This window comes from Oryctolagus cuniculus, chromosome 4 (assembly GCF_051225735.1).
Source record: "Oryctolagus cuniculus isolate XC-2025 breed Fujian yellow rabbit chromosome 4, ASM5122573v1, whole genome shotgun sequence".
Lineage (NCBI taxonomy): Eukaryota > Metazoa > Chordata > Mammalia > Lagomorpha > Leporidae > Oryctolagus > Oryctolagus cuniculus.
The window spans coordinates 98598382-98619667 of NC_142870.1; the positions used below are offsets into that span (position 1 = coordinate 98598382).

The following is a 21286-nucleotide window of genomic DNA, read 5'->3' on the forward strand; positions in this document are numbered from 1 at the left end:
AAGCAAATTCTAACACATGCAACAACATGAATGAGCCTTGAAAACCCTATTATGTTAAGTGATATAACAGAAACAACTAATAGCATGTTATTCCAACTTATGAAACATCAGAAGCAGTGAAATTTACAAAACGGCAGTTGTCAGAAATGGGGAGCAGAGAGTTGAGAGTTACAACTTAGAGGGTAGTTTTCATTTTTCAAGATGCAAAACTTAAAGTCCTGTAAATTGGTTAACCAACAATGGAAATACATACTGAACTTTATAATTTTTTTTAAATGTGAAAACTTAAAAAAAAAAAAAAAGCCTTAAGCGAAAAAAGATCAAAAATCTTACAAGAATAGAAGAAGCTTATCTAGTGGTATAAATGCAAAGGGATAAAATGGTTTTATCTATTTAATCATGGTCAGAAAAAAACCAGTAGTTCTAACATAACACTTTGTTGCAAATACAGGCATTTCCCCATTTCATGTTTACTTCAAAATTCATTCACATATTCCTTGTTTGGCAGTTTTAAATTAAAGAGGACATTGGCAAATTTATCCTAAGAATAAACATACTTTGGTTTCTCTAAGTGAAGACAGTGTGTTTGTGTGTGCATACACATGTATTCCATTGGGGAAGTGTGAGCACAAGGGGAAAAGTAGTACAACAATAGCATGGGGCAATGATACACTTAATATTTTAAAAAACTTCATACTATATCTTGTTCTCCTAATCTCTTAAACGAGTTGGTAGACTGAACTAATTACTGATGTAAATGTGTTATGACTAACACGGTAGTGCAAAGAAACAGCAATACAGTTCTGAGTTCTTAAGTCCTAACAAAAGTCAATCAGCATTTGGCAAGGAAATGCTACATTTGATAAAAGTAAAATAGAAAAGCCATTCTTTTAATGCCTCACTCACTCCAGGTGTAACCACAAATCAAGTCTAGGCTGTCTTTTATCAGTCAAGTACAGGGAACTCCGAGAATATAATTCTGAAATTAAATGGGACAAACAAAAATCATTTTGTAAGTAAACCTACTTACTTCTAAATGCTTAGTGGCTTCTTCATTTCTGGACATAAGCATCAGCTTCGTACGAATACTTCGCAAATGCATGTCACTTAAAATATTTACTCTCTTCACAGTTGCTTCACTGGCAGACTGTAACAAACAAACAAGTTAATCAACCAAAAAGTTAACCATTTTTCAAAGTAACACAAAGCTCTGATTTTCAACTACTACACTTCTCTGTTTGTCTAACATTCTGCCTCCCTGGATAATCTTACTTTTCTTCGTAAATTCCTGTCATTATTTATATTTGTCACATCAAATAGCATTGGCTATGAAAGCATCTAGGATCCCACACATTACAAATTTTAGGAAACTAAAAATATCATTTTAAGAATTTTTATTTCCAGGGCCAGTGCTGTGGTACAGTGGGTTAACGCCCTGGCCTGAAGCAATGGCATCCCATGTGGGCACTGGTTCTAGTCCCGCTGTTCCTTTTCTGATCCCACTCTCTGATATGGCCTGGGAAAGCAGCAGATGATGGCCCAAGTCTTTAGGCCTCTGCACCCACGTGGGAGACCCGGAAGAAGCTCCTGACTTTGGATCGGCGCAGCTCCTGCCATTGCGGCCATCTGGGGAATAAATCAGCGGATGAAGACCTCTCTCTGTCTCTACCTCTTTCTGTAACTCTATCTTTGAAATAAAATATTAAAAAAATTTTATTTCCATACTTATTCCAAAAAAATCAAAATTAATATTATTGCAAAAAAAAAAAACTTTACATCAAGCTTACCATAGCTCTTATCTTTTGAAATATCTAACTATAAAATCTGTGCAATACTTATCAATACCTGAAAATATGTTATTGTTATCTTACCAGTATCATTAGCTGTGTGGTTTCTGGGTGGTAAAAAATTCTGCACGCACCTACTGCTTTCTTAAAATCTTTATGTGCATTTTCGTTAGCACACCTGGAGAAAAATTAATTCATGGGTAAAAAAACCTCAGTACTAGATTAAATTTAGAAGAGTTACAAGGACAATACAAATTTAGAACTTTAACATTCCCCATCAAAACCTTTAATATTTTCTATGAGAAGGTTTTGAATAGGTGTCTGAGAAAAAATATTTTGTAGTGCTTAAAAATCCTCTTAATCACCAAGCAATACAATAACAGATAAAATTACTCACGCCTCTCTCAAATCCTCAGGAACATCCACCGTGCATTTAAAGAAGGTATTTTTTTTGACAGTTTTATTTTGATTGACAGGCCGAAGTCGTTCAAATGTTACTATTTCATTGTAAGTGGCATCACAAGCAGCATATTCAATGACATAAAACTAAAAGACATTAAAATACTTCAAAAATTCCATCTGAACAAAAATAATGAACTTTAAAAGAAGTTCTAATTACCTTGCTCAGCTTTACCAGCAGACCCTCCCCTTTGTGACACAAATATTAAGCACAGCTTAGTTACATCAATCTAATTTACCTAAACTAGAACATAGGTTCTTACAAGCATGAACCTAGTGGTCCTTACATGCTTGAGGTGTACCTCTGGAGAGCAGCTTTGGTGTTTGCCAATACAGAACACAAACAGAAATTAATGATCTAGTGAATTTTTACGATGTCTGGTCAACTATTTCTCACAGGCTTTTAAAAACAAAAGTACAGTTGGAATAATATTTACAAAAACCAAGAGTTGAGATTATTTCCTTTAATACTATCACATAGCAAATGTCAAGATCACTTACCTCTCCTTTCATCATCCGAACTTTAGCCAACCACCATCCACATGGTTCTTGGTCGTTTGCTCTAGAATATACCTGAGAAAGGGGAAATATGCCTTTATCCATTCATCTGGAAAGACTCAAACTCTAAGTGATGGTTTGTTATAAATGCTAAATCCCACTAAACTCAATAATCAAAAGGTTATTTTACTGGAACTTTGCTCAATGTAGTTGAGTGAAAAGTAGTATGCACATTCAAACTTTAATAGCTGAATATAAAGCTGTATATGTTTTATTTTAGATTTATTTATGTATTTGAAATGCAGAGTTAGAGCTCTTCCATTCGCTGGTTCATTCCCCAAACCACAAAGTTCCAGGGCTGGGCCAGGCCAAAGCCAGGAGCCCAGAGCTTCTTCTAGGTCTCAAATGTGGATGCAGGGGCCCAGGTGCTTGGGCCATCCTCCGCTGTTTTTCCAGGCAAATGAGCAGCGAGCTGGATCAGAAGTGGAGCAGTCAGGACTTGAGAACTCAAATCTCAAACCAGCAATCATATGGAATGCCGGTGTCCCAAGCAGAGGCTTTACCAGCCACAACGCAGCCCCTAAACCTGAATACTTTTGGGCAGTGTGGCCTCCTAGTAAACTAATTTCAAATTCATAGGATTACTAAACCCAAATATATTAAAGCAAGCTGTTTACTACTCATCTTTACATAATGTCAAACACAAGTCTTTCAGTTTTTCTCATCAAAATTATGAACAGTGAAATAAAAATGTTTTAAAAAGTGTAGAAAGTGGTAAGCCCAATTTTAAATTCCTTCAATGATATGCCATTTAGATCCCTTAAGAACCTAGTGGCCAGCGTTATGGCATAGCAGGTTAAGCCACCACCAGTCCAGGCTGTTCCACTTCCGATCCAGCTAGCTCCCTGCTGATGCACCTGGGGGAAAGGAGAAGATGGCCCAATTCCTTGGGCCCCTATATCTACATGGGAGATAGAAGATAGATCTTTCTCTCCCTCTCCCTCTCCCCTTCTCCCCCTCTCCCCCCATATGGGCGCCAGTTCTAGTCACAGTTGCTCCTCTTCCAGTCCAGCTCTCTGCTGTGGCCCGGGAGGGCAGTGGAGGATGGCCCAAGTGCTTCGGCCCCTGCACCCGCAGGGGAGACCAGGTTAATCCTCCTCCTGCGGCACTAGCCGGTTCTAGTCCCGGCTGCTCCACTTCCAATCCAGCTCTCTGCTGTGGCCTGGGAGCTTGGGCCCCCGCACCCGCATGGGAGACCCAGAAGAGGCTCCTGGCTCCAGATTGGCGCAGTTCTGGCCGTTGCGGCCATTCGGGGAGTGAACCAAGGGACGGAAGACCTTTCTCTCTGTCTCTTCCTCTCACTATCTGTAGCTCTACCTCTCAAATAAATAAAATCTTTAAAAAAATTTTTTTTAAAAAGGATGGGGAATTTTAAGGTCCTTCAATATCCTAGAATATTATATTGCACATCCATCTTAGGCAAATCTAAAGAACCCTTCATTTTCTGATTACCTTCAACTTTACTAACTGAGCCAATTTTCTCAGCAATTTTATTCAGCAAACTTTTTTTTAAAAAAACAGCGTATTTAACAGAGATTAAGTCATGTTCACCAAAAAGGTAATTTAAGTTAGCAGTCTTAATTTGAGTTTTTTCTATCCACAAGCCAAAACAGTTTTAATAAATTTTTACAGACATGCAACCTGCACATACATAACACACATATACATACAAGACAGAACAACAAAGCAGTTTCACTGTTTTTTTTTTAAATCTTTGTTTTTAAAATTACCAATTAGAATTACTTTTTATTCTTAGTAACCTGAATTAACCATATCCTTTTAGTTGGAACCTGTAAACTCTTAGTTTTATCTGTTTACAGAGCTATCCCAAAGTATGGAATACATTAGAAGTCATGGAAGAAAGTCCTTTGGGGCCTACAAGAGGAAACATTTAAACAGAACCAACAATGTTTTAATTTTTATAAGCAGTTTGTTTTTTTTTTTATTGTTTTGTTTCAGAGTCTTGAAACTTCTTATTTAGAGAATATAAACCTATAGATAAAAGTTTTTAATTTTTTTTGTTAATTTTATTTAAGGTATATAAATTTCATCTATTTCCTATACACAGATTCAGGAACATAGTGATACTATCCCTCATCCCCCCTCCCTCCCAATTTTCTCAGCAATCTTATTCAACAAAATTATTACCAAAAAGATTAAATATTACTAATTTTAAAAGATTTGCCATCACTTTTGAAAAGTGACATAGCAACTATTTAAAGGTCTGAAAATAAGTATTTCCATTTCAGATCTTTTCAAAAGCAACATTCATCATACAGTGTCTTTTTCTTGAGACCACTACCAAATCATTCCACTGATTTATGTGATGTAACATCATGTAAGTCTGGGAAGCTGATTGGGAAAGCAAATCTAGTATTCAAATAGCCAAAAAATTTTGAAAACACAATGTAGTGCAAACCATATGAAACTGCTAATATTCAACCATTCTTGAACAACAAAAACAGAAATCTCAGTGTTCAACTCTTTAAAAATGCACGAAGACCTCAACAGAAAGTTACCTCTTGGATCATTTTTGCCCTAAAATTATTACTAAAAGACCAAATAAAAGTCACCTTTCCCTTCTTCAGAGAAGGATTTCTAGAACTGAAAAACAGGTCTGGCACGAAACTGATCCAACCCTGTGAATACAGCCTGATGTACTAGAGAACATTAGAAGAACAGAAACTAAACTTGTTTATCAGTTTCACAAATTCTTTGCTATATGAACTTAGTTAATAAAGTACATCAATCTGTCTGGATCCCCAATTAGACAGAAAATACTCAGAAAAAAAGTTTTTCTCATTATTCCCTAAATAATACAATGTAACTACTTACATAGCATTTTCATTATATCAAATATAAGCAATTTAGAAATGATTTAAAAGCATAAGGGAGGACTGCAGAGATTATAACCAAACATCATATCATTTAATAGGTGATTTGGGTGGGGGGAGGGCCCCTCTGGAACCAATGTCATGGGCATCTTTCATTCACTGGTTCACTCTCAGAATGGCCACAACTGCCAGAGCTGAGCAGATCCAATGCCAGGAGCCAGGAGCTGCCTCTGGGACTCCCACATGAGTTCAGCAGCCCAAAGACTTGGGCCATCTTTCACTGTTTTCCCAGGCATATCAACAGGGAGCTGGATTGAAAGTGGAGCAGCGGGGACTCGAACTGGTGCCTATGTAGGATACTGGCACCTCAGGTCAGGATTTTAACCAGTTGTGCCAAAGCGCAGCCCCAAGTTTCAGCTACTGTTACTGCTATCAGAGTATTCACAAATTACAGGTCTGGTGCGGTGGCACAGCAGAGTAAGCTGGAGGATATGATATCGACATACCATGTGATTCCAACCAGCTCCCTGGTAATGTACCTGGGAAAGCAGCAAAAAATGGCCCAAGTGCTGGGGTCCCCTAACACCCATATGGGAGAGCAGGATGAAGCTTGGGTCTCCAGGCTCCAGCCTTGCCCAGTCCCAGATGTTGCCACAATTTGGGGATTGAACCAGCAGATGGAAGGCCTCTCTTTGTCTATCTCTTCCTCTCACTCTATAACTCCGCCTTTCAAATAAGTAAATACATCTTAAAAAAAAAAAAAATGTGACTTGGGGCCAGCTTTGTGGCACAGCAGGTTAAATCATCACCTACAACAAAGACATCCCAAATTGGAATGTTGGTCCCGGCTGTTCAACTTCTGATCTAGGTCCCTGATACCACTCCTGAGAATGCAGATGATGACCCAAGTGCTTGAGCCCCTGCACCCAGGTGGCAGACCTGGATGGAATTCATGAATCCTGGATTTGGCCTGGCCTAGGCCCAGCCATGGCAGCTGTTTGAGGAGTGAACCAGCAGACAGCGGATCAATTCTCTCTCTAATCCTCCCCCCATCGCTGCCATTAACTAATTTTTAAATAAAGAAATCTTGGGGGGGTGGGGAGAATATGCTAACAGAAAGCAGTATCTGATAACTTAAATAATTTGATACATCAAAAATGATAAATAATATACTGTGTAATATATTACCCTAGAGAAAGACAGCAAACTCAATTAAAAACCTAAATACTTAAAATAAAAACCCTGTACTTGCAGAAGTATTACGAACTTGGGGGGTGGGTGGGCACTGTGCATAGCAGATAAGGCCGCCACCTGCAATGCCAATATCCTATGTGGGTGCCAGTTCAAGTCCCAGATGCTCCACTTCTGATTCAGCGCTCTGCTGTGGCCTGGGAAAGCAGCAGAAGATGGCCCAAGTCCCTGGGTCCTGCACCCACATGGGAGACCCAGAGGAGGCTCCTGGCTTTGGATAAGTGCAGCTCTGGCCATTGCAGCCAACTGGGGAGTGAACCAGCAGATGAAAGACTTCTCTCTCTCTGCCTCTCCTCTGTGTAACTCTAATAAATGAATCTTTTAAAAAAAAAAAAAGATACCCCAAGTCCTTGGGTCCCTGTACCCACGTAGGAGACCTGGAAGAAGCTCCTGGCTTCGGATCGGCCCAGCTCCAGCCATTTTGTGAGTGAACCAGCAGATCAAACCCATCTCTCTGCCTCTCCAATAAATAAATAAATCAATCTTTGGGGCGGGGGTGAGGGGGAGATGCCTGCATCTCTCGCCTGAATGCCTGGGTTGGATTCCTGGTTCAGGTTCCAAAACCCAGCTTTCTACTACTCGAAACCTTAGGAAGCAGCACTGATGGCTCAAGTAATTTGGTTCATGCCACTCACATGGGAGACAGAGACTGAGTTTCAGGCTTCTGGCTTTGGCCTGGCCCAGCTCTGGTCCTTCTGTAGGCATTTGGGGAGTAAATATATGATATATAATGTAGTTCCGACTTAAAAACTTTAAGAAAATATATACTCAATAAAAAGAAAAATCTGAACACTCAACTTTGGGAAATGAGATTTAAGTTGGCAATAACGGACAAGCACAGCCACGCTAAGGGAGAAGGTTAACTTACTACATTATAAAGTCTATCAATTCATTTTTACATTAAGCTTTATTTAAAGGGAGAAGGAGACTTAGAAAGTTACTTGGTTCAAAAAGTGAAGCACTAATAACTATAATTTTGAAATACATTATATGGATAGGTTCCTAAAAACTGGTGACCAAAAAAACCACCATCATCATAACAAACCAATCAAGATGCAGCTTAAACTTTTATTTTTAAGATTTACTTATTTATTTGAAAGGTAGAGTGACAGAGAAAAGAGAGAGAGAAAGAAAATGAAAGAGAGAGAGAGAGAGAATCTTCCACCCTTTGGTTCACTCCCCCAAATGACTTCAACAGCCAGGGCTGGTCCAAGTTCAAGCCAGGAGCGCAGAACTCCATTAAGGTCTCCCATGGAGGATGACAGGGGCCATCTTCTGCTGCTTTCCCAAGCACACTAGCACAAAGGTGGATCATAGCAAAGCAGCTAGAACAGCCAGGACTTGAACAAGCACTGCTGTATGGGATGCTGGCATCGCAAACAGCAGCTTAACCCCACTGCACCACAACACTGGCCCCAAAGTTCTTTTCCTCAAATCTTCAAAAGCCAAAAAGTACATGTAACTTGATTTCAGAGAATGATGTACAAAACTGGAAAGAACAAATTTTCCCAAAACTAAATCATAAAATTTTTATATAAATGCTACTTTTGAATCATCAATTCTAAATCAATCTCTAACATCAAAGTTTTGATCAGTCAGGAGGTGGGCCACAGAAATGAAAGGTTCAGAACAGGGCAGAACCTAAGAACATACTGAAATACCATTAGCACCTACTGACTAGTTTCTTCCTTTAATCTGAAACTTTATGCTACTTATAAATGAGCAACAACAAAAAATGTTGCCCTCCAAATTTAACACCACACATTTCTAATTCTAGAACACTTCCAAACCTAAATCTTGTTTAGCCTGACTCTTGCTTAACTCAGAATTCCAAAAGAAAAAACCTCCAACAGAAATTAATTTTGAAAAAAAAAAAAAAAAAAAAATCAAGCTCCTTTACCCACCCACACAGAAAGATGTTAATTAGAAAAGGTTGCAATATTGAGAAAAACTTTTTTTTTTTATTTATTTGAGAGTTACAAAGAGAGGGAGGGAGGGAGACAGAAAGGAAGAGAGAAACAGATCAATCAGTTGCTCTTCCATTCACTGGTTCACTTCACAGAAGGCCTCAACAGCTGTTATCTGGGTCTCCCATGTGAGTGGTGGGGGGCCCAAGCACCTGGGCCATATTCCACTGCTCTTCCCACGCTAACGTTAGCAGACAGCTGATCGGAAATTGAGCAGCCGGGACATGAACTGGCGCCCTTATGGGATGCTAAGGTCAGTGGCAGCAGCTTTACCTGCTGTGCCACAACACCAGGAAAACGTTTTCATAGGAATCTAAAATCCAAGTGAATGTGCTACAGTAATTCAGAGGGTCACTGTCAAAATCTAGTACCCTACTCCATACTTCTTGAGTAGTAATAGTTACTTCACCACTGAGTCTCCCCCATACCACCAGCAATAGCTCCCTCAAGAACATTAACACACACCCATCTAGACCACAGTTACAGGTCCCCTAGTAAAAAAATTCTTAGTATCTACTTTTGTTGAAAGTAAACTATAAAAGAAAAAGTAAAAGTGAATGTTGAATGTTGTATAATGTTGTAACACAAAAGGGTGGGTTCATGGTGTCCTGACACAAGTTACAACATACTTTGCTTTAGCAAAAGCAATATGGTGCACAGTGAATTAACTTATAATAATAATAATAATAATAATAATTAAAATCTAAGCAGAATTTTAAAGGGGAAGTTTAGGCTATCAGGGGTTAAAGCACTGTAATTATTTGGCTTCCTAGCATAATTTCTAAGAATAGGAGCCAAAAGAAAATTTATCATTAGGGGGCCGGCGCTGTGGCACAGCAAGTTAACGCCCTGGCCTGAAGTGCTGGCATCCCAAATGGGCGCTGGTTCAAGTCCCGGCCGCTCCACTTCTCATCCAGCTCTCTGCTATTGCCTGGGAAAGCAGTAGAAGATGGCCCAAGTCCTTGGGCCCCTGCATCCACGTGGGAGACCTGGAAGAAGCTCCTGGCTCCTGGCTTCAGATCAGCACAGCTCCAGCTGTTGCTGTCATTTGGGGAGTGAACCATCTGATGAAGACCCCCCCCCGCCCGTGTAACTCTGACTTTCAAATAAATAAAAAATACATTTAAAAAAAAAAAAGAGAGAATTTATCATTAGAACAAAAGACAACAAATGAAACTGGCAGATAAATCACATCAGGTGCTTAGAACAGTGTCTAGCACAGAATATGTACTGTTAAGTGTTTGCGAAACCATTTAGAGATAGCTTTTCATCAGTAAAGTTCTATTACACCACCACTTCTCCTACCTCAGTCATTTAAATTAATTATAAATAAGACCTGAAAATCTCATTCAATAGTATCAAGCTGACTTCCTATGAAAAATGTATTTGGCATATTTAAGGCTCTAGAAAGAATGCTTTCAATTTCAAAAACTGGATTTTCTATACCCATCAAGTTCATCATTGCACTTCTATTTGACAATTATACTCAAGTTTCTTTTTACTAACAACAGTCTTATTAATCAAAAATATACTGCAGATAGAAATCCAAGATCTTCTAAGTATGAAAAGAACAAAAAGAAAAGTGCAATATAATCCCATTTTATTAGGGGAAGGGGAAGGAGATGGCTAGGGAGAGGCTTAGAATCGACAAGAGTGATTTTCCATCTTTAAGCAAGAATTTTGCAGTTCTCTTTTTGCTCTTCTGTACTTTTAAATTTTTCCAGACACTTCTAGAATATTCTAACATGTTCTATAAAGCAGCCCTGTAATCACATTTCACACTACCTATGAACAGTATTAGTGATCACTATAATAAAGGATAACTATCAGTGTTATCCTTTAATTTAGTATGTTTTAAAACATACTAAAGAATCCCTAAACAAACTTTACAGCAACTATTTCATGAAAATTAGCAGAATAGTGACAACACTGTACTAGCTCCCTTAACTAATTATTTTCATTTTATTAGTAACCTTGAAATCCACAAAGCTAAAAATGGTACAGTTAAAACATGAATCCTATTCTGACTCCAAAACTCAAGCAATGTTGCATTACACAGCCATTATCAATAGAAAAAGAGACAAGCAATTAGATTTATCAGCTGAACAGATTTTGCTATATGAATATTTATTTGAAACAGGACCCAAGAAAATAAACACACATACCTCTACTTCATCTCCTTCGCTAATTTCTTTTTTTATATCAGGCGGTGGTGGTAATCTAACTTCATTAAATGGAACCTGGCGCTCTGGTTGCCAACTGAAGGATTAGAAAAGGAATTGATAGTTTTAAAATATACAATTGAAATAGCCATTATTTGGGAGCTATTATAGACTATGTTTAATGCTATGTATTTTTCAAGTTAGCTTATCATTTAACCTTCCTAAAGAGAAGAAAAACATCCTTTATAGTACATTAAGTTCCCAAGTAATTAGTTACAAGGTAGAACAGATTTTCCTATGACTCTTTAAGTTCATAAATAATTATCACTGAAAACATTACCTTCCAAATCACTCATCCTAAGAACAGTACAAATATTTCTCTGCAAATGAAATAAGCTAAGTTCACAGCAATGACTAATTTAAGATCTGAAATGTTTCATCTACATAACCAAATAGTAGGATCAATTTATTTCAAATACATTTACAACCTGTCAAAAAGGAAATACAATAGATTATAAAACATTATCTGCATAATTCCTTTAAATATGCTCACAGAAATAAATCAGCAACTGCTCGGATTTTGAATAAATTACAAGATTTCATTTTCTCATTTACCGATTTATCTGTTCTACAGTGAATATATGCATTATAATTAGAACCTAGGAAACTTTTTAAATCTTTGTAGCAAAATGAAAGGTATTAAACTACTACTAATTTAGCTTTTGATTAGCTGACATTTTTCATGGATGAGATAAACTTGTAAAGTGAAAAATTATTCCCTGCTCTTAAGTTCTCAACAGGTATATGTCTGGGAGGCATACTAGCACATAAAATGTTCCTAGGGATTCTATCTGCCAACGTTGATCAGAACAGCAGCTGACCAAGCAAAACATTTTGGGGTGCTTTTCAACCCTTCCTTTATAAATGACAGCTGCTCAAACATAGAAATCTCAACACTCGTTTCTATGTGAAGCAGCTGTTGGTTGAGACCTTATCTTTTCAGCCAGTTACAGAAGCACCTTAGAAACAGAAGTCAAATAGTTCTGTCAATTAACCCTTCATCAACAATCCCACTTTTAAACTACCTAGTGCCTTGGATGGATGTTGCAGCACAGCAGGTTAAGGCTCCAACACCCCACATTTGAGCACAGGATTGAGCCCCAGCTGCTCCACTTCTGATTTACCTGCCTGCTAATGCAGATGGGAGAACAGCAGAGGATAGTCTTAAGTACCTGGGCCCCTGCAACCCACATGGGAGACCACAATGGAGTTCCTGGACCATGGCTTTGCCCTCTCCCATTCCTGGCTGTTGCACCATTTCGGGACTGAACTAGCAGATGGAAGATTTCTTTCTCTGTCACTCCACCTTTCAAACACTTTTTTAAAAATTTAAGAATAAACTCCCTAGCCCTTGTAATAACTCTGAAACTGGTATGAGTCCTCATTAATATCAAGCAATTAAAGATGGCCTAATACTTTAATCTGACTACCACAGTCATTTGGAAAGCCTTCTAAAGTTATCATTTCACCATTCTGGACTTCCAAAACTGAAAGATTATAATCTCATTTGTGCCATCTATTTCTGTCAGAACTATTTACTTACTCTGAATTTATGTTTTGGCAAAAAAGAGCAGCGTCATGAAAAGTGATGAGTAAACTGTGGGCAAAAGTAAAGGTATCAAAACTAGACTTCCTGAACTCAAAGCATGTGCACTCAAAAGCAAAAACAATCTGGTACCACCAATATTTAAAATTAAGATCTGTCAATAAAAAATAACTTACTTATTTTCAAAAACAACGGTGAGGGAGTCTTCATGAACATCTTTGATAAATCCCTGCAATAAACAAAAACATTTAAAGCTTATCAACATTAAACATTCTATACTTCTAAAAAGCAGTATAAGAAATGGAAGACACTAGAAGCAGTCAAAGAACACAGGGTTTGGAATCAAGGCAGACTTGGGTTTAATTTCCCTCTCAACCATTACAAGACATATGACCTCATAAGTTATTTTAACTCCTCTAAAACTCGTTTTTCATTGATATCACCTACATCATTGTACATCCCTGGAATATATCATAGCAATTAGCTGAGTAGGCAGTGTTTAGTATTGTGACTAGAGACTCAAGCTCTAGTATCTGGCTGCCAGGATTCACATCCTAGTTCAATCAGTTTTATGTTCTGGAGCACATTTTTAGCCTAATGGAATTAAGGTATCCAACATCATGGAATTATGAGAAAATAATGCATGCTTCACAGTATCTGGCACCCATTAAGAATTCAACTTTATTATGTTATAAATATTAAGTTATAGCCCATCTGTAGTAACATGCATTAGTTCATTTTAAATGCTATCTTTGTCATTAACTTAATCGTTTTACCTATCTACCTCTCTCACCTCTCCCTTAATGCAGGGGTGGGGAACCGTTTTTTTGGCCAAGGGCCCTTTGGATATTTCTAATGTCATCCACCAGCCATCCAAAATTGTGTAGAATTAGCCTGCCATAGTTCTAATGAATTTCAAGTCCCACTTGCAGTTGCCTTAGTAGGGCCAGAGCAAAACTGCAGGCTGTATACAACCTGTGGCCAGACATTCCCCACCACTGACTTAAAGAAAAGTTGTGTTGCAGTTGAGTACAGTGCCCTAGGACCATTTTAGAAGACTCTCAATAAAAACTAGTGGTCATTTTCCAAACTTAAAATTATAAAATTAACCTTTTTACTGTATCTCCATTTAATTAGTACTCAAAGAAACCACAGACTTAACATATTCAAGAAAGAGTAAAGGAGGTAGGTATATACAGTTGATCAAGCACTCACTACATCAATTTATAACCTTGAGCAAGCAGTCCTTGGCATTTGTATAATTTTAGTTAATATTAAATGACACTGTCCATCAGAACCATAAATTCCTCAACCTTAGTCAAATGTACTAACACACTTTGAATCATAGTAATCAAGAAACACTTTTTCCTTGAAAGATTTATATATTTGAGAGGTTACAGACGGGGAGAGGAAGAGGCAAACACAGAAATCTTTCATCTGCTGGTTCACTTCCCAAAGGTCATAACAGCCACACCAAAGCCAGGAGCAAGAAACTTCATCCAGGTCTCCCACATGGTGCAAAAGTCCCAAGGACTTGGGACTTTTTCCACAGCTTTCCCAGCAGATCAGCAGCAAGCTGGATTTGAACTGGAGCAGCAGGGACAGGAACCAGTGCCCATGAGTTGCTGGGCATTGCAGAACCTGCTAAGCCGCAGTACCAGCCACAGAAACACTTTTTTTTTTTTTTTTAAGACTTATTTATTTGAAAGTAGGAGTTACACAGAGAGAGAGAAACAGAGAAAGGTATTCCATCCGATGGTTCACTCCCCAGTTGGCCGCAACAGCTGCAGTTGCGCTGATCCGAAGCCAGGAGCTTCTTCCGGGTCTCCCACGTGGGTGCAGGGGCCCAAGGACTTGGGCCATCTTCTACTGCTTTCCCAGGCAATAGCAGAGAGCTGGATCAGAAGTGGAGCAGCCAGGCCTTGAACAGGCACCCATATGGAATGCCAGCACTTCAGGCCAGGGCATTAACCCATTGTGTCACAGGCCGGCCTCCACAGAAACACTTTTTAAAAGCAACAATACTTAAATGTTTACAATGTGTCAGAAATTGTTTTCAACAAATTAAGTCTATGAAACATAATGGGCAGTGTAAACACCCAAAACCAAGCAAATCAGGACTCAAACTCCATATAATCTTTAGAATTAAAGAAAGTCAGTCTTGGAGAAGACGGGGTTAAGTTAAGCCCTGTCATTTTATTTTCATTAATAACTTAAAATCACCAACTACCTAATGCAGGTAATTCGTAAATCTAAAGTCTTAGTGGCCTCCCCCAACATTTCCTACTTAACTATATTCTTCTGTAATCTAACCTTGTTCTCTTCTCTAGCTCAACTGCTTATTGGCTAATTTACTTGTGTGTTATGGCACATTTCTATGCAAAATATACAAATGTGATGCCAAAAACTACTCAGGATATCGCCTCTCTTCAAGAATGTTGTTCCGGGGGACTGTGTTATTGCTTAGCTGGCTGCTCCACTTCCAATCCAGCTCCCTCATAATGTGCCTAGGAAAGCAATGGAGGATGGCCCAAGTGCTTGGGCCCCTGTACTCATGTAGGAAGAGACTCAAATGAAGCTTCTGGCTCCTTGCTCCTGGCTTTGGCCTGGCCCAGTCCTGGTCGCTGAGGCCACTTGGGGAGTGAACCAGCAAATGGAAAGTCTCCTTCTTTTAACTCTGAATCTAAAACTTCATTTAAAAAAAAAAATGCTTACAATTCCATAGATTTTTTTTTTAAATAACTCTTTCCTCACAATTTAAAAATTAAGACTGCCACTCAACTTCAGGCTCTGATTATCTAAGCATTCTGTAATAATGACTTCCTGGCCAGAGTCTCCATTTCTAATAGTACATAATTCACTTTCAGTAATTATTTTGGAAAGCAGTTAAATAGTTATATTATCAGTAAATCTATATTATATCATCTCATGCCATTTTTAAAACTTTTTAAATAAACTTAATATATCAGAGAAAAAAGAGATCTCAAATGCCCACAGCAGACAGGGCTAGGCTGGGGCTGAAACCAAGACCTGGGAACTCAATCCAATTCTCCCAAGCTGGCAGCACAAGAATTCTAACCACTTGGGGCGGATACTATAGCACGAAAGGTTAAGCCACTACTTGGGATGCCACCAAAGGCATCTAATTTTGCAGCACAGGTTCAAGTTCCACCTATGTTTCTTTTTTCTTTGAAGATTTATTTATTTATTTGAAAGGCAGCATTATAGAGAGGGAGAGGCAGAAGGAGAGGTCTTCCAATCGCTGGTTCACTCCCCAAATGACCTCAACGGCTGGAGCTAGGCCAATCCGAAGCCAGGAGCTTCTTCCACACCTCCTACAGCGGTGCAGGGGCCCAAGCACTTGGGTCATCTTCTACTGTTTTCTCAGGTCACTGCAGAGAGCTGAATCGAAGTGGAGCAGCCAGGACTTGAACTAACACCTATATGGGATGCTACACCACAGCACCTGCCCCCCAACCATGTATCTTATGCAGATTTCCACTAATGCACCCAGGGAGGCAGCCCTTGCTACTCAGAGACCCAGAGTTCCCATCCAGCCCTGGCTGTTGCAGGCTTTCTGCAGAGCAAACCAGTGGATGAAGGTGTCTGTGTCAGTCTGCCTTTCAGACAGATGAAAATAAATATCATAAAAAAGAAAGAAATCCAACCACTTAAGCCATCACAATTGCCTTGTAGTGTCTGCATAAGCAGGAACCTGAAAGCAGCAGCAAGAGCTGGTTATCAAATCCCACATACTCCAATGTGGGACAAAGGTGTCTTAAAACTCAATCAGTGTCTTAGTCACTAGGTTAAATGCCCATCCCTACCTTTGCTGTTTTCTAATATTTCAGAAACATTACTTCCAAGTTCATGAGTATTAAAACATCTCTTGCCATCAGAAGTAGTCATATTTTCAACTTTTACTAACATTTTCTAGACCTTCAACACTTCTGAGTTTAAAGTTTTTCAAATTTAATAGTTTTAGTGAAACTCAAACAGTGGATCAGTTCAAATCAGAACTCCAAAACACAAAAAAATTCTACTCTTTAGAACACTAAAAGTCTTTATCCTTATTCTAAAAATCAGTGTTTATATGTTTCCCCCATAACATTTACACTATAAACATTAGCATTAACACTGGGTGAATATTTTTCACAAACTTTAAGAGGAAACATAGCTCTAGATATATACTTTTATTGCTAGCATTTTTCCACTACAAGCAGTGGGTAAAACCGCTGTCCTATATGGGCACTAGTTCGACTCCCATCTGCTTCATTTCTGGTCCAGCTACCTGTTAATGTGACTTGGGAAAGCAGAAGAGAATGGCCCAAGTGCTTGGGCCCCTACACCCATGTAGAAGACTAGGAAGAAGCTCCTGGCTCCTGGATTCAGCCTGGCCCAGCCCTAGCCGTTGCAGCCATTTGAGAAGAGAACAAGCGGATCTCTCCTTCTAACTGATTTTCAAATAATAAATATTTTTTAAAAAATGTTCAACATGGCCCTAAAATTAACCTGTACTTTGGGATCCTGCCAAAATACTAAGAGTGTATGTACATGTTCAACTGAAGAGGTTAATTTTAACAAAATTAAACTTTTTTTTTTTTTGACAGGCAGAGTTAGATGGTGAGAAAGAGTGACAGAGAGAAAAGTCTTCCTTTTCCATTGGTTCACCCCCCAAATGGCCGCTACAGCCGGCACGCTGTGCCAATCCAAAGCCAGGAGCCAGGTGTTGCCTCCTGGTCTCCCACGCTTGTGCCATCCTCCACTGCCTTCCTGGGCCACAGCAGAGAGCTGGACTGGAAGAGGAGCAACCGGGACAGAATCTGGTGCCCCGACTGGGACTAGAACCCGGGGTGCCGGCGCCACAGACGGAGGATTAGCCTAGTGAACTGCGGTGCTGGCCCAAACTTTATTTCAAAAATAAAACTCACTTGAAACAAAATCTGGAGAGCAGGTGGGATAATAAGAATTCACTGTACCTAATAAATACTGAGCTTATTTTAAAACTTCAGCAATTAAGATAGGGAAAAAAAAAAAAAAATTTTAAGCACAGATTCCAAAAACACATGCAAGTCAACCAGTAATCTACATACAGGGGAAAGAATGGATTATTTTTAAAAAGATTTTAGGACATTTGCAGAACTACTGCAGAAGAGTGGAAATGGAAGTCTTCAACAGAATAAAAACAGAGGAATAAAAGATTCACTTTTTTAAATCAGTAAGATTCTAGGAGAATACAGAAGATTATGTATAATCTTGGAATAAGGAATATCTTTCTAATCAAAAATCAAAATCCAAAAGTCACAAAATTTATTAAGTTTACACTACTCAAAAGATAAAATATGATAAACACTACCACAAAGAAAGGAGGGCCTAAGGAGGGAAGTCAATATACAACAAAGAGATAACTTCCCAATTTGCAATATTCTCAGCTAAGAACAAGCTGAAGGGCCAGCACTATAACATAGTAAGTCAAGCTTCCACCTGTGGTGCCAGCATCCCATATGGAAGCCAGTTCAAGTCCTGGCTGCTCCTCTTCCAATCCAGCTCTCTGCTAATGGCCTGGGAAAGCAATGGAGGATGACTCAAGTGTTTGGGCCCCTGGCTTCAGCCTGACCCAGCTCTGGCCATTGCAGCCATTTGGGGAGTGAACCAGTGGATGGAAGACCTCTCTCACTGACAAAGAAAATATCAATGGATATGAACTATGTGAACCCTAATTCACAAAAAAATTCTAATTTTCCACTACATAATCTTTAAAATGTTACACATTTGCCACAGTTTGTTTTCAACTTTGCTTTTCCTTGGGCCCCTGCATCCTCCTGGGAGACCAGGAAGAAGTTCTTGGCTCCTGTCTTTGGATCAGCCCAACGATTATGACCATTTGGGGAGTGAACTGGCAGATGGAAGACCTCTCTCTCTGCCTCTCTGTAACTCTACCTCTCAAATAGATAGATATTTAGAAAACAAAAAAAGAAGAGAAGACACTAGGGAGAACTTGACATAAGAGGGTTCATTTAAAAAAAGAAAAATCACTAATGCTTTCCTATAATTGCACTTCCTTCCCATACATTATAAAGGGGTAAACTTAAAGGCCTTACTACTCAGCAAGCTATTAATTGTATCAAAAACTAAATGCCTAAATCCACAAAGTTTACAAAAGAAACCCAGAAGATGATCTGGCATAGTGGGTAAATCCAAAAACTGAAATGCCAGTATAGCATATGGGCGCCGGTTCGTGTCCCGGCTGCCCCACTTCCAACCCAGCTCTCTGCTATGGCCTGGGAAAACAGTGGAAGATGGTCCAAGTCCTTGGACCCCTGCACCAGCGTGGGAGACCCCGAAGAAGCTCCTGGCTCCTGACTCTGGCTTTGGATTGGTACAGCTCCAGATGTTGCAGCCAATTGGGGAGTGAAGCAGTGGATGGAAGACCTCTCTCTCTACTCCTCCCTTCTGTCTCGCGTAACTCTTTCAATTAAAAAAAAAAAAAAAAAAAAAAAAAAAAAAAAAAAAGACCAAAACTTTAAAAACATACACTTTCAAGTTTGAACTCTTATATTTCAAAATTCTTGTTTGAATTTACTTACAAAACAACCTACCAGTTTTTTACTGACAGCAAAAGAACAGCCAGTAAAGAAAACAAACCAGCACAATTTTTTTTTTTTTTTAATTTATTTGACAGGTAGAGTTATAGACAGTGAGAGAAAGAGACAGAAACGTCATCCTTCCACTGGTTCACTCCCCCAATGGCCGCAACGGCCAGCACTACACCGACCCGAAGCCAGGAGCTAGGTGCTTCTTCCTGGCCTCCCACGTGGGTGCAGGGGCCCAAGCACTTGGGCCACCTTCTACTGCTTTCCCAGGCCATAGCAGAGAGCTGGATTGGAAGAGGAGAAACCGGGACCAGAACCCGGCACCCATATGGGATGCTGGCACCACAGGCGGAGGATTAACCAAGTGAGCCACAGCGCTGGCCCCCAGCACAATCTTCTAAAGTGTAAGGTAAGGCCTATCTGTGCCATGATGACTTAACTTTTTAATGACTCTAATCTCAAGACTCCAATCTATTAAAACTTTTCATAGTAAAACAGAGAAGGTGTCAGGAATCAAGCATTTAGTTCACATCTATTTCCTTAAGCAAATAATACTGCTTCTTCCAAACTTAAGCATTCTTATAGTACAGTTTTTTTATTTTATTTACTTATTTTAAAGTTAGAGTTATACAGAGGGAGAGGGAGAAGGAAAGGCAGAGAGAGAAAGGTCTTCCATCCGTTTTACTCCCCAACTGGCGCAATGGCTGGAGCTGCGACAATCCGAAGCCAGAGGCCAAGAGCCTCCTCCAGGTCTTCCCATGCAGGTGCAGGGTCCAAGGACTTGGATCATCTTCCACTGCTTTCCCAGGCCATAGCAGAGAACTGGATTGGAAGTGGAGCAGCTAGGTATCAAATGAGCTCCCACATGGGATGCCTACACTGCAGGCGGAGGCTTTACCTGCTATGCCACAGCCCCAGCCCCTTATAGTACAGTTTGTCATTCTGGCTTTAATATTTCAATCAAAACTTTTCGTGCAATATTTTTTCTCACAGATCACTTTCATGAAACAAGTATTTTATTTTTCTCTACGTTTATTTGGCATAACAGTCAAAAATAGCTTTAACATTTCTAATGCATTCTCAAATGTGTTAAAACACTCCAGTTTACCTTGTAATTCCTGGAACAAACTTGTGGTAAAGAGCAGCATTTCTAAAAATAAACTAATGGAAATACATTCTCTATTTAGAGGCATGAGGCTCAATTCATTAGATGCTCTAACAGCTTTTTCTCTAACTAGGTTAACACCTCATTTTTCATCAACTACATCAGCTGATTTGGTTACAAAAACATAACCCATGAATTAAAAAAAAAAAAACCTCACTGGGCGGGGCCAGAGAGATTGACCCCTCATGGCACAGCAGGTTAAGCCACTGCTGGTATCCCAAGTGGGTGCTGGTTCAAGTCCAAACTGCTCAACTTCTGATCCAACTCTGCAATAATGTGCCTGGAAAAGCAGCGGAAGATGGTCTGAGTACCTGGGCCCGTAACACCCATGAGGGAAGCCAAAATGAAGCTCCTGGCTTCACTGCATCCATTTGGGGAGTGAACCACCAGATGAAAGATCTTTATCTCTCCTCTAACTCTGCCTCTCAAATAAATAAATCCTTTTTAAAAGTCAGCAGCCAGCGGCTGGCACTGTGGTGCAGTAGGTTAATCCTCCACCTGCAGCGCCGGCATCCAATATGGGCACTGGTTCTAGTCCTGGCTGCTCCTCTTCCAGTCAGTCCAGCTCTGTGCTATGGCCTGGGAAAGCAGTAGAAGACGGCCCAAGTCCTTGGGCCCCTGTACCCACAAGGGAGACCCGGAAGAAGCACCTGGTTCCTGGCTTCAGATATCATAGCTCTGGCCATTGTAGCCATTTGGGGACTGAACCAGCAGACGGAAGACCTTTCTCTCTGTCTCTCCCTCTCACTGTATGTAACTCTACCTCTCAAGTAAATAAATAAATAAATCTTAAAAAAAAAAAAAAAAAAGTCAGCAGCCAAACTTATGCGAAACTCACCACCTAAGGTTTTTGTTTTTTAAGGACTGCCACATTGCTTCTTGGCCTTTTGGCTAAGACCAAGTA

At 39.6% G+C, this 21286-nt stretch overlaps 1 protein-coding gene across 12 annotated transcripts in view; it reads right to left on the bottom strand.

Annotated features, from left to right (window-relative positions):
* FXR1 (FMR1 autosomal homolog 1) overlaps positions 1-21286 on the bottom strand; it is a 66048-nt gene that overhangs the window by 25815 nt on the left and 18947 nt on the right. For all 12 annotated transcript variants that reach the window (XR_011388040.2, XR_011388039.2, XM_070072464.2 and 9 more), the window contains exons 2-7: positions 12801-12853; positions 11022-11115; positions 2748-2819; positions 2185-2333; positions 1872-1965; positions 1031-1147 (exon numbers count right to left, since the gene is read on the bottom strand). Coding sequence is in view for 10 of the 12 variants with exons in the window: in XM_070072464.2 (XP_069928565.1) it covers positions 1031-1147; positions 1872-1965; positions 2185-2333; positions 2748-2819; positions 11022-11115; positions 12801-12853 (579 nt within the window). In the remaining 2 variants the exon portion in view is untranslated. The remainder of the gene's footprint in view (positions 1-1030; positions 1148-1871; positions 1966-2184; positions 2334-2747; positions 2820-11021; positions 11116-12800; positions 12854-21286) is intronic.